This window comes from Tarenaya hassleriana, unplaced genomic scaffold (assembly GCF_000463585.1).
Source record: "Tarenaya hassleriana unplaced genomic scaffold, ASM46358v1 Cleome24, whole genome shotgun sequence".
Lineage (NCBI taxonomy): Eukaryota > Viridiplantae > Streptophyta > Magnoliopsida > Brassicales > Cleomaceae > Tarenaya > Tarenaya hassleriana.
Genome location: NW_010965696.1, coordinates 1,209,572 through 1,222,547, shown reverse-complemented (window position 1 = coordinate 1,222,547; position 12,976 = coordinate 1,209,572). Strand labels below are relative to the sequence as shown.

At 42.8% G+C, this 12,976-nt stretch overlaps 4 protein-coding genes and 1 pseudogene across 7 annotated transcripts in view; 4 read left to right on the top strand and 1 right to left on the bottom strand.

Annotated features, from left to right (window-relative positions):
* Nucleotides 1-649: 649 nt before the first annotated feature.
* LOC104815781 (transcription initiation factor IIA large subunit-like) lies at nt 650-4,180 on the bottom strand. The gene is made up of 11 exons (XM_010544333.2): nt 3,729-4,180; nt 3,314-3,478; nt 3,046-3,198; nt 2,865-2,910; nt 2,733-2,791; nt 2,468-2,584; nt 1,833-1,967; nt 1,420-1,480; nt 1,184-1,341; nt 1,000-1,083; nt 650-920 (listed from the first exon to the last, which is right to left on the bottom strand). Exons 1-11 carry the CDS (start codon nt 3,855-3,857, stop codon nt 897-899), a joined length of 1,131 nt encoding a protein of 376 aa, XP_010542635.1. The 5' UTR covers nt 3,858-4,180; the 3' UTR covers nt 650-896.
* Nucleotides 4,181-5,253: 1,073 nt separating this feature from the next.
* On the top strand, nt 5,254-6,693 carry LOC104815779 (tropinone reductase homolog At2g29330-like). 2 transcript variants are annotated; one of them, XM_010544331.1, is made up of 5 exons: nt 5,254-5,387; nt 5,515-5,725; nt 5,831-6,047; nt 6,123-6,229; nt 6,341-6,693. In XM_010544331.1, exons 1-5 carry the CDS (start codon nt 5,296-5,298, stop codon nt 6,530-6,532), a joined length of 819 nt encoding a protein of 272 aa, XP_010542633.1. In that variant the 5' UTR covers nt 5,254-5,295; the 3' UTR covers nt 6,533-6,693. The 2 variants fall into 2 exon arrangements, with proteins under 2 accessions (XP_010542633.1, XP_010542634.1); XM_010544332.1 differs by having other exon boundaries at nt 5,334-5,389; nt 5,512-5,725.
* A 475-nt stretch (nt 6,694-7,168) lies between these two features.
* Nucleotides 7,169-8,932, top strand: LOC104815777 (tropinone reductase homolog At1g07450). Its single transcript, XM_010544330.2, has 5 exons — nt 7,169-7,356; nt 7,468-7,675; nt 7,777-7,993; nt 8,186-8,292; nt 8,383-8,932. The coding sequence occupies exons 1-5, from the start codon at nt 7,292-7,294 to the stop codon at nt 8,572-8,574; spliced, it is 789 nt and encodes a 262-aa protein (XP_010542632.1). The 5' UTR covers nt 7,169-7,291; the 3' UTR covers nt 8,575-8,932.
* A 138-nt stretch (nt 8,933-9,070) lies between these two features.
* LOC104815778 lies at nt 9,071-10,662 on the top strand (annotated as a pseudogene).
* Nucleotides 10,663-11,998: 1,336 nt separating this feature from the next.
* The window catches only part of LOC104815776 (tropinone reductase homolog At1g07440-like), a 2,305-nt gene continuing 1,327 nt past the window's right edge, over nt 11,999-12,976 (top strand). The window contains exons 1-3 of one of the 3 annotated variants that reach the window (XM_010544329.2): nt 11,999-12,101; nt 12,642-12,723; nt 12,838-12,954. In XM_010544329.2, the coding sequence (XP_010542631.1) occupies nt 12,644-12,723; nt 12,838-12,954 (197 nt within the window). In that variant the 5' untranslated portion in view covers nt 11,999-12,101; nt 12,642-12,643. Of the gene's footprint in view, nt 12,102-12,376; nt 12,724-12,837; nt 12,955-12,976 lie in introns of all 3 variants that reach the window. The other 2 variants (XM_010544327.2, XM_010544328.2) reach the window with 2 other exon arrangements.

The window sequence follows — 12,976 nt, the reverse complement described above, 5'->3', positions numbered from 1 at the left end:
CACCAGAACCTCAACCAAAGCTCCCACCTTTTATATGTCTCTTCGTTCCTGTTCTTTTCTCTCACCCAATGCTCTGGCTTAATCTGCGAATCTCTCTTATCCTTTGTTTCAAGACCTGTGGAGAATAGTAATAACATGTTTGACAAGCGAATGGAAGCTAAGGCCGAGAGAAACGAGTCCACGAGGCTGCAGAGGCAAGTACCCGCGGCTTTGCAGCTAGACCGTGCTGCCCAGAACCCGTTTTCGCCATCCGGCGGCATGGAAGGGACCGCTATTCCGCTGCTTTCGCCTCTCTATGTTCCCCCGAGTCTGTCCTCTTCTTCCCGGGAGGGGGGAGAGTTCAGGTTTCTGGTTGACGGGAATGGTGGTCCTGACAAGAAGGGCTCTCAAGTGTTGCGGGACCGGCAAGAAGGGCAGCAATTTCCGGCCATGTCCGACCATGCTGAGCAGACGGTTCTCTTGACTATGTTTCAGACCAAGTTCACATTGAGGGCTTCTTAGTTAGTTTGAAGTTTCATGTTTCAGAAGTAGACATTTGTTTTTATCAAGATTCTTATCAAACGAATTTCCCACGAACCCATATCCCTTGTACGCAGGGCTTTCCCATATGAAACAAAGAAACTAGCGATCTTTGTAAAGAAAATCTATCTTTGGGAAGTTCGTGAAAAATTGGGATAGGACAAATGTGTGAGATTGGAAATACAATAGTTCCAGAAAAGGAGAGCGACTAATAAGGAGGACAAAAAACCAGTCTTTATGTACAGCAGGCCAACCCCGACGACTACACACAATTAAATATCTCTCTCTTATGTTTGTCTGAATCACAAAGTTCATCTAAGACATGGACCATTGAAGAGTGACTCTTCAAGCCAAACAAGACATGGTTGTACTTGAGATCAGAAGTCGAACTCCCCTGTCGCCTGTGAAAGGGGCCGGTATTTTAAAAAAGAGGGATCTTATCACACCGGTCCAAAAGCGTGGGCTAAGCGAGGGACGTACCTTGTTGAAGAGAATGTCTTTATCGTTTATATGCATGATCCCCTCCTTTAGTGTGCATTTCCACCTGCTCTTTGTGCGAGTCACCTTATTACAGCAACAAGCAAGGCTTACCCGTGGTTATAATATACGTATTAAACGGCATAACTGCCTGTCCGTCTGCATGAAGAGAAAAGTCACAGTATACCTTGTCGAATTGGGCCAAAACTAGGTGTTGAGTGTTAATATCCTCACCACTGTCAAGGTCATCCACCTCATCATCGTCATCATCTTCATTCAACAGCTCATCATCATCTTCATCGCCATTATCATTTTGTGCAGCAACAGGAGTGCTTGCTTGGGTTTCTAACATATGGGAAACTCAAGCCATATCATTTTCGCTTGCACTTAAACACTATCCAACATGTTTATAACTTTACTCACCATTAGGAGCAGGAGTTTTTGCCTCGTTGTAGTCTTCATTGGCTCCTTGGTAGCTGAATATCTTCAACCCAACGAAGTGATTGGCAGATACATGAGAATACCGATCAAGCATGTACCCCGGGCAGGGAGTTATATTATGATCCATTGCATGTTTGAAGACAAAAAGGAGGGAAACAACATAAAGTGACATGAAAAAGTTTCTCTTTTATTTATCCATGTAGATTTTAAGCAAGCAAATGCAATTTATATCAATTCCTATGATAGTCCTTAAAATGGATCCATCCGTATTAAGGAAAAGAAATATCTAGTAGTTGTTGATACACCGTTTAGGTTGTCTTGTATAAGGTGAGGGATCGAGAACACAGATGAAGCATCAAGATGGACACATCTACAGAAGGTTAAAAATTTCTTACATTGGGTGTAGATAGTATATCATCGTAAGGGTCAGGCATTGGGCCATCAACTTGAGGAATCTTCAGAGATGAGCCAGCGACATTTCCTGAGACCTTTCTATTGACGACATTGGTCACATGGTCCCCATTGTTTCCCTGCAAATTTGTATTCTTAGCATTTGGGTCACTTAGATTCAAGAACACCAAACACATAATGAGTAAGTCAGGTGTAATTAAAGCTTTAAAGAGCTTTCCAAATGTTGAGGACTCAAAGCAATATCTTCAAATGCATAAGTTTCATGACGATAAGTATAAACAGACTGCTTCAGATTTAATTTAAATTTGATTACTCGAATGATCACATCCAAGAATACAGCCTATAAAGATAGAGGAAGATGGAGCGAGAGAATCTTGGACAGAATGAGAGTAGTACCCCTCACTGCAATACTTACGAACTTCCAAGCAACTCTTAAAAACTTAATATCATGTATCTTGTTTGATGCCATCCATTACCATGTCAGATGATGCAAAAAAGAAAGATCTGTTTCCCTCAGAATGATTTTTCTGATTGGAAGCTAACCAAGTAATTAAAAAGCAATACTTTTTCAAGTGAACTATTCCAAATTCCAAGTGTTCAAATAAAGTGTTCTAAACACCTTGGGCATAGCATCACTGGCTCCATCTTGCTGTGGTATAGATCCACCATTTGGATATTGTGCAGGAAACTCCTCACGTTTTCGTTTCCCAGAACCAGAGGATGGCACAAAGAAGTCCTGGATGTATCCGATTGAAGTTCAAACTTTCGTTACAGCTGAGCTGACTTGCAATAATGAAGGAACTCATGGAAACACCAAAATCATTTGAATCTGGACCAGAATGCCAAAGACACGATTCCGCAACCTAAATATTAGGTACAAATACCTGCGTCAATTGCAGATTAGGGTTTCCTCTCTCAGACTCACTTCGGCCATCCATATAAGCTGTGAATAGGTCAGATAGTTAAATACCAAAACCAGACCAATACACCTGGGTGTTGCTAGAAATAGTACTTACCAACATTGACATCAAGCATTGGATTTGCCCATGGAGATGGTGATGGCTGCAACCAAACAACAAACTGTCAGTTCGCACACCATGGAAAACCTGCAAATACCATATCTCCAAAGAACCGTTTTTCATGCCGAGTCAACCCATGAAAACATGTAGACAATGGTGTTTAACAAGTACTGCTCACCATATAAGGACTGGGTCTTCCTTTAAGATCAGGGTTGTTGCCGTTTTCACTAGCAGGAGTTGGATAATCACTAGAACCGGTGGGGATGTTGTACATGGAAGAGTTATCAGCAGTACCTGGGAGAGGCGTCGGAAGGGGAGTCTGCAACGGAGTCTGCACACCAAGATAAAATAAAACCCAAGAGAATATCTCAGAAGTATAAGATTCAAGCAGATTCCAGTTGAATATCTCACCTCCATGAGACTCAACTTGCGGGGAAATAACATACCGGAGGGAAGAGCATTTCAGCAGTTGGAGTCTCGTACTCTTCCGTACCATCATACGGAACATTCAGATCGTGCGTCAGTGGACCACCAGGTGTCGGTTTCTGAGCCGATGACCTCTCTATGGGTCCACATATGACTCCAGCTTGCATCATCTTTCTTTCCCAAATCTACCCAATAAATTGCAATCAAAACAACGAGCATCAGCAATCTCGAGCTCCAAACCCACAGAGTTCAGCTAATTGGAGGAAATGAACCCCCGAAACCTAAGGCTACAGCGGATCAACTCAACATCTAGATGCCAACTGCGTCCCGGAATCGGCCATAACAAAGATCAATTTTCATCCGCTTCCAGAAAAAATGAAGATTAAAATCAATCGATTCAAGCATCCAAAGCTCCGGTAAAACATCGAAACTTACTCCTTGAAGCTGGTTGAGAACACTCTCGCCAGGACCTCCGTTATTGATGAACTCGTCCCTGACCTTGTTGATGACATCATCAATAACGTTAATGTAAACAGAGCTTGTGGTCGTCGACGTGGCCATCATTCCAGCTCCTCCGATCTCCTAGATTTTTCTCGGCGGCAAAACGAAATCCCTCCTCCGGGAATCTAATCTTCTACGGAGAATTTCGCAACAAAGAACCCGACAAACATACAAACACCAGATCAGAGATTTCCAAGGTCACCTAGGGTTTGACGGTGGAGCTAGGACGGAGAATGGCGGAGATCGGCGGGGAAGGGGGAGAGAGAGAGATCGAGAGAGCCGCCGAGGAAACAAAAAAGCAGGAAATAAATTCCAGGGGAGGAATATAAATAGGTTTGCATCAGATCGTGTGGGATTAAGGACACGTGGCATGATCTGAGTGCTCGAGATGGTTTTTCGTTTTGCAGCTGCGATATTTTTTTGCCCCCACATGGCTGTACAACGTTTTGATTCTGCTGCTACCATTTATAAGCGGTTGAGAGCGCATCTCCAACCGTCCGATCAGCCCAGCGCTTACGTCATCCGAAATCGAAGGTTTAGATCGAATCAACACGGATATTTTTGCTTTTGCCCCTTCCTCCGGTGAACTAGAATCACACATCTCTCCCTATATTTTATTTATTTTCCATTTTGCCCTAGTTATTTTGCTTCTAATGTTTTGACCCCATACGTAATCAACTTATCAACTAAATTTCGAGAGAGCTGATTCATGAGTGTTGGGGTGTCAATTTTGGCAAGAGTTGCAAACCACGGGCCACCAATCCGAAAAATAGTAGATTTTGGGTCGATATATTTAGGTAAATTTCTTTTTGAACTTTTACGATGGTTTTAGATCGAGTTTCAGATTTTTTCGAAATATCGATTTATTTTTTAAAAAAATATTCAAAATAACAAATTTAGCGGTCCGATTCGATTCCGACTCGAAGTCAAATCACCCAAAGAGTATAGGATTGGACTTTAGATTTAGTTATTTAGATCCGAAAAAAAATCGAATCAATCCAAATCCAAAACTTTTGAACCGAAGTTGGACTTGAGTCGGGTTGGATCGGGTCGACTTGGCCCGATTGACACCCAATGCTGGCTCAATCCCCTTAGCTCATAGGGGAGCTTTTGGTAATGCAATTCTACATCTCCTACAAAAAAATCATATCAAATTATAACGATTTACTGGGGTAATATTTTTAATCATTAATCAAAACACTTTAATTTGAATCGTTGTATCGTATAAAACGCACGGTTGTTTTACGGTTCGTATTTTGTACAAGCAAGGTGCATGCATATGTCCAGAAAACATCGTTACGTGGAAGTGGTCCGACCGTGTCGTGTTCTGTAGCATGCATGCCAATTCTAGGACTACACGTGTATTCCATGCACTGGTAGCTGCGTCATTGGCATGACGTATCCTATCATGTCATATACCTCATCGGCTATAACTTTAATTGTGTTTCATGATCCTGTATTTCTCATCCACATTCTTTACCGATAATCATTACACACAGCAATGGAGAAGGCGGCAGGGGGGATTTTCAGAGCCAGCCGATGGAGTCTTCATGGCATGACCGCTCTTGTGACTGGTGGAGCCAGTGGGATCGGGCAAGTCTTCTTCTTCCTCCTCCCTGTTTATCTCTGTTTTTGTTTTTAAATTTTGAGAAATGGGTATCGGAGAAATGATTTTGATTCACTGAATATCATCGTCTCTTTGCTGATATACGTTTTTTAGGCGTGCCATTGTGGAGGAACTGTCTGGTTTTGGGGCAAGAATCCATACGTGTGACAAATCTGAAGCTAAGCTTAATGAATGTTTACGTGAATGGCGAAAGAATGGGTTATTGCAAGTCAGTGGCTCTGTCTGTGACGTGTCCTCTCGGTCTGAGAGGGAGAAGCTCATGGATACTGTCTCCTCCCTCTTTGGTTCCAAACTGAACATCCTCGTAAGTGATCTGCTTCACCAAATTTTCCATCCAAGACCCACTTGTAGCTTATTGACTAATGGTCTTAAACGCATGCCTTTTGGGTTCTGAATATATATATAAAAGGTAAACAACGCCGGAATGGTTGTAGCAAAGCCGACTACCGAGTACACGGCGGAAGAGTTATCCGTACACATGGCTACGAATTTCGAGTCTGCTTACCATTTGTGCCAGCTCTCTCATCCTTTGCTGAAATCCTCTGGATCCGGAAGCATCGTGTTCATGTCCTCTGTTGCCGGGGTTGTTTCCGTTGACGTTGGTTCCCCCTACTCCATAACCAAAGGTGCGTCCTTTATGCCTTTTGAATGCGTATACACACCACGTATACACATACGTACGTACATACGTACATGTGCAGGAGCTTTGTGTCAGCTGGGAAGAAACTTGGCGTGCGAATGGGCCGGCGACAACATAAGGGCGAACTCTGTTGCTCCTTGGTTCATATCAACGTCTCTGGTTGAAAACGTAATCGAAGAACAAACACTTTTTCATCTGTTCAAAACCATTTCGAACAGATTCTCTTTCATTTTCAGATGAATTATCGGCTTCTACCTTCTGGGTTTTTTCTTTTTCCAGTTTTTCAGAGAAGAGAAGTTCAAGGAGGCAGTGGAGGCGAGGACTCCGATGGGTCGTGTCGGGGAACCGAAGGAAGTGGCGTCGCTGGTCGCGTTTCTGTGCCTTCCTGCGTCTTCTTACATAACTGGTCAGACCATCTGCGTTGACGGAGGTTTCACCGTCAATGGCTTCTCTTACCAACCAAAGGCTTAGAAACAATAAGGCCCTTCACAAACATTAATATCTTGTTGTGTAATAATGCGTTATTGCACATTTGTATGAGTAAAAAAGCCTTCACAAACGTAACTCAATGTGTAATGTGTTAATTGGTATTTTATATAAATGTGCGTGCCAAGTACCTTGGAATATGATGATATGCATGTCGAAATTTTTGTAGAGACAAAGAAAGTCAAGACCAGATAATTGCAAATATTGAAATTATGAATTAGTTTTTCAACAATCAAAGTTTTAAATTTTTTTTTTTTGAGAAAAAGTATAAGAAAGTCGAATAAATTAATTACAAACAGTTCCCTAATTATAATTAAATATTAGAATTTTGTTTTACAATTTTTTTGTAGGACTAAACATAACAAGTCAAACTAATTGATAACAAAAATTAAAACACAATTACAAAATTTGTTATATTAAAAGATGAAAAATTTAAAATGAAAATATAGATGATTTTTATGAACTATGAAACAAAAAACAGGGTATAAATCTGATCACAATTTTAGGATTTTATGGTCATAAGAAAACTTGAGCCATGAATGATGATGATGATGATGGTGGTGGTAAATGAGCAGTTATGTACAAAGACTTTGATGTCCATAGATTGTTTGTGTTTGGATCTTCCCTGTGGTCCTAACTCAGCCCATCTTTCGACCACATGTTTCAGAGAGATTTCATGTCTTAACTCTCCACTGCTCGTCTTCAACCCGAGTTTTTCCTTAGATGCCGTAACCATTACAAAGAATGGATAACAGGTGGAGTCTTCGGGGCATGACCGCTCTCGTCACCGGCGGAACCAAAGGAATCGGGTTCGTTGATCACATTAACTAATTTACCAGCTCTTTTCATCATTTCAGTGTTGTATCTATACTTCATATTCTTGATTTTGTTACGCGTTTCGGAATCCAACGTGTTTTCAGGCAAGCAGTCGTGGAGGAACTTGCGGGTTTCGGGGCGAAAATACATACTTGCGCTCGGGATGAAGCTCTGCTTAACCGATGCTTGCGTGAATGGCAATCAAAAGGGTTTCAGGTCACCGGTTCGGTTTGTGATTTGTCGTCTCGGCCAGAAAGGCAGAGACTAATGCAGGATGTCTCCTCTCAGTTTCATGGCAAGCTCAACATCCTCGTACGTGATCTCTCTCTGTCTCTTCAGTTAATCGGTTTCGATCTCTCAGAGATCTGATATTCTCGTCTGATCATCATCATTTTCGTTTCTTGCATATACAGATAAACAATGTCGGCACGTTTATCCTGAAGCCGGCTGTGGAATGTACAGAAGAAGATTTCTCGATTTCGATGGCTACGAATCTGGAATCCGCTTACCATCTCTGCCAACTCGGGCATCCTCTACTGAAGGCGTCGGGATATGGGAGCATCGTGTTCATCTCCTCGGCTTCTGGGGTTGTGTCAGCTCTCAACACATCTATCTATGGCCCAACAAAAGGTTCATTCTTGGCATTTTCATTGATCGATCAAGACCTTTGTCCAAGCTGCCAAAACCCGAGCCAAGTTACAGTTTCTCTGACGATTAAAATCTCATCCATTACAATTCATGAGTAAATAAACGTGTATGCATATCTAAGGTTTTTCTGGTGTATAAATGTGTACCTAACTGACTCTATATATACACATGTAGGTGCCATGAATCAACTGGCGAGAAATTTGGCGTGCGAGTGGGCAAGCGACAACATAAGGGCTAACTCCGTTGCCCCTTGGCTCACTGTAACTCCTCTCGTCGAAAACGTAACGCAGAATCGCTGCTTTCTGACCTCTTCTTTCTTTAAATCTGCATATTTTGTCTGAATCTTATGGTCCGAAACCCGACTTTTTCAGCTGCTCGAGGACGAAAAACTGATGGAGGCTATAATCTCGAGAACACCACTAGGCCGTGTTGCAGAGCCGAGGGACGTTTCGTCTCTCGTAGCGTTTATGTGTCTTCCCGCCGCTTCTTACATAACTGGTCAAACCATCTGCGTCGATGGAGGTTACACTGTCAACGGCTTCTCTTATCAGCCTCAGGCCTGAAACCGATGAAATTTCGAAATTCAAATTGTATCGATATTGTTACATTTTCGAACATTGTAAAATGCGTAAACGCAGTGCTTGTTTCACGACCAATTGAGTATATATATGCATGCATATATATACTCCATTGGTATCAAAACCTGTACAACGAGCTCTCTGTCTATTAGTTGTAATGAACACAAGTGGAGGTGAGATTCATAGTCTGCAAGATCTGGACCGAACCGGGGAAGGTTTCAGTTTTCTACAGACGGAAAATCGATATCGCAAGAGCTTCTACATTATGAAATATATAACCGTAGCTCTCCCTTACGATAGGGGTCTTATTTCCTAATACAAATAAGGTTCTGAGATTCATATATATCATCTGCGTGTAGAGATTATTTGCGCTGATGGGAGTTTTGTCACTTCATCTTCACTTTTGTCGGCATTCTTTCTTTGACCTTTTCTCAGTGTCTTTATCTGGTCTTGTTCCAAGAAACAGTTTTGGACATGTGAGAGCATCTCAATCATGCTGTCTGTTACTGTCACTGAATGTTTCTCACCACACATTCATAGAATAGGAGGCGTCCTTCACCATTTTCTTGGACCTACATCCGTGGTTTCCTCAGTCATCTCTCACCGGACAGGAATGGACAGCAGGTGGAGTCTTCGAGGCACGACCGCTCTCGTCACCGGTGGAGCCAGTGGAATCGGGTATGTCTTCTTGGTTCGATCTTTTGCATCTACAGATACGAGATTAGGGATCTCTCGTTTGTTTTTATGTGGCCGGCTAGGATTTGTGACATGGTCGTCTGATCTTTAGGCATGCCATAGTCGAGGAACTAGTTGGGTTTGGAGCAAGAATCCACACGTGTGATAAATCCGAGGCTCAGCTCGACAGATGTTTACGCGAATGGAAAGCCAAGGGCTTTCAAGTCAGCGGCTCCGTCCATGACATATCCTCTCGGCCCGAGCGAGAGGAACTGATGCAGAACGTCTCCTCTCTGTTCGGCGGTAAACTGGACATTCTCGTGAGCCATCTTGTTAAGATATGATATGTGCTTTAGGCGAAAAAACTAACTGGGGGGCTGACTAATGGATAGATGGTGGCGTAGGTAAACAATGCAGGCACCATACTGAGAAAATGAAGAACGACCGAGTATACGGAGGAAGATTTCGCCTTTCTGATGGCCACGAATTTCGAGTCGGCTTACCATTTATGCCAACTGTCGCATCCCTTGCTCAAGGTTTCGGGTTCTGGCTGCATCGTGTTCACCTCTTCTGTCGGCGGGATCGTGTCGCTTAGCGGCGGATCCCTGTACGGCGTGACCAAAGGTATATTCTTTACTTCACAATAAAAATCAAGTACTCGTCCACAGAAGGAATGAGTATGGTTCTATACGATGAGAACTCGACCTTCGGGTTTGGGTGTAGGCCGGCGAAGATCTATACCCATAGTTAGAGGTGTAAAACGTGCCGGTCTAGCCTGAGCCCGCATTTCGGTTTAGTTTTGGGTTCGGGCCGACCCGTCTTTTTGGACCTATAGAACCAAACGTGAAGTCCGGCGCTATAGTACTCGGGTTCTGGCACGTCCTTATGTGCATGAAATGCAGGAGCTATGAATCAGCTAGCGAGAAACTTGGCATGCGAGTGGGCGAAGGACAACATAAGGACAAACGCAGTTGCTCCTGGGATCATTGCCACTTCTCTGTCTAAACCTGTAACCCAAGACGAGATCTCTTAGCTAATCTTGTTTTATTTCTGTCATCTCTTCAAACTGACCTTGTTCATGTTCCGTTCTCAGACAATCGACGACAAGAATTTCATGGAGGCTTGGAACTCGAGGACGCCACTCGGTCGTGCGGGAGAGCCGAAGGAGGTGGCGTCGATGGTGGCCTTTCTCTGTCTTCCCGCTGCTTCGTACATTACAGGACAGACCATTCGCATTGATGGAGGTCTCTCCATCCATGGCTTCTCCTATCGGTCTGTAAACTAATATCCACATGTTCCCCCCTCTTGTGTGAAACCAACGGTTTCCATGAATGCTTCAACGTACACAAACTATGATGTATGATGATCGATTCAATCGATGGATTGCTCTGTTCTGTATTGGCGGATTTCCCATTCGTGCTATGGTCTCAAATTAGGTTTCTCCTTATCTCATTCTCTCTCTAGTGTTCGAGCCCACCACGAAAGCCTGGGCCGGTCATCTGTCCCACCGAATCGGATCAACTACAGATTCTGGCCGAAATTCCCTCCCGGATACAGGTATCAGATTCAAACATTTCCAGAAAAAACCCTAGGTTTCTTCGATTAAGCAATCGCTTTCGGCAAATCTGTACTCGGTTCTGAACGACGAGTACACCCCAATGTCGAGCACTCGTCTCTCCGATCACAGCCTGGATTTGAGCATTTCTCCGCCATCAAGCCTCTGCATCTCAAGATTTCGATGAGGTAAGCCTTCAGACTGTGTTAAAGGATGGTGCTTTGTCGGTATAGGCTTATTGATTCAGATTCAGTTGTGGGTTTCATACAAAATCTGGGTTCAGAAGGCCAGATTTCCAATGGGACAAATGGAGGGAGGGTTCAGGGTCAAAGGGTTTTCGTCCTGTTGTTAAAGGCTCACCATTGATGAAAGTAACTTCATTTCCACCATTGATGAAACCCTGAAATCGATGAACAGAAAGCAAAACATTTGCACGGGTTTGATGTAGTGTGTTTCATGTTTCTCTCATGCCTGAGTCACTACAACGACTAATCTCGCTGTCCAATTGAACGACAATAAATGAGGATTGATTCAGACCAAATCTGTAAGCTGCATCGTTGGTATTCACTTTCAGCCCTTTTCATGTCTGTGGCAAAGTTTACTGCAACTGCAACTTCACACTTCGTAAAATCTTTCTTAAGCAGACAGAGACAATGTGTTATCTCATACATTTCTACCTATTCAACTAACTTCCATGGAATTTTCAGGCATTCATCCCTCAGAACAATACACAGCAATGGCCAGAACAGAGAAAAGCTTCAGAGACGAAAAATGGGGGGCCTTCGAGACATGACAGCTTTTGTCACCGGTGGAACCAAAGGGATGTCTTCCTATTCACCCAATTCTTTCTACTTGTTCAAAAAAGAAAAAATCTTATTCACCAATCTGGGAACGAATAGAGGGTGAGGGGGGAAAAGACTCTGATTTTAGTCTGCTCTTAAAATTTTAGGCGTGTTATGTGGAGGAGCTTGCAGATCTCGGGGCAAGAGTATACACATGTGCCAGAGATGAATCTCTGCTTGTCAAACGGTTATGTGAATGGCAAGAGAAGGGCTTTCAAGTTAGCGGTTCAAATTGGTATTTTATATAAATGTGCGTGCCAAGTACCTTGGAATATGATGATATGCATGTCGAAATTTTTGTAGAGACAAAGAAAGTCAAGAAACTGTCGACTTCAGTCTGTGATGTATCCTCTCGACCCGAGAGAGAGAAACTGATTCAGCAACCATTCTCTGTGTTCAACACCAAACCCAACATCCTCATACGTAATCTTGAGCTTCTGGTTGGTTTGTCAACCTTCCTTCTTGCTTTGTTTCTTCCTTTGTAGCTATTAGTCTTAGTGCCACTACATACATACACACTGAAGAGAAAATTTAACAATTTATCCCCATAATATCAGCCGGGGGCTTGAAACTTGAAAGCTCTTCAAGCATAGTTAAAAAAATTTATGTTGAAATACTCATGGTTCTGAATGAGTGATGTATTAACAATTTATCCTCTTCTTGCTGTTGAATCAATTCTTCAGGTTCCTCATGCTTTGTTTTAACTCTGTTTCAGTTGCACTAGTTTACTGGAATCTGTTGCCACATGTCAATATATGGTCCATGTATAACTCTTCCAACCAATTAAAGGACAACATAATTGGGAACATAGACATTTATGAGAGCTGAAAGTTAACCTTTGAGTGAGTTTCAGCCTTGTTATTATCTGTGGCTAATCTTCACCTTGGAATTATCGATCTGTAAGCAAATTTATGGTCCCCTTGAATCTGGAGGCCCTTCTTCTACAATATCATCCTCAGCTAAGTGAAAGCGATACACAGAAATGGCCAAAGCAAAGAAAAGCTGCAGATGGAATCTTGAAGGCATGACCGCTCTTGTTACTGGTGGAACAAAAGGAATCGGGTTCGTTCTCCACCTTACTTACAAGCAAAAGGCATTTCCTTCCATCTATTTTGAGAATAACCAAAAGATGAAATATGAAGGATGAGTTCATTGTTATGCTGTTGAATCTTGTAGGCATGCTATAGTGGAGGAACTAGCGGGTTTCGGGGCAAGAGTGCATACTTGTGCCAGAGGAGAAGCTGAACTTAACAAATGCATATGTGAATGGCAAAGGAAGGGCTTTCAAGTGAGCGGTTCGAAGCTAAGGCCGAGA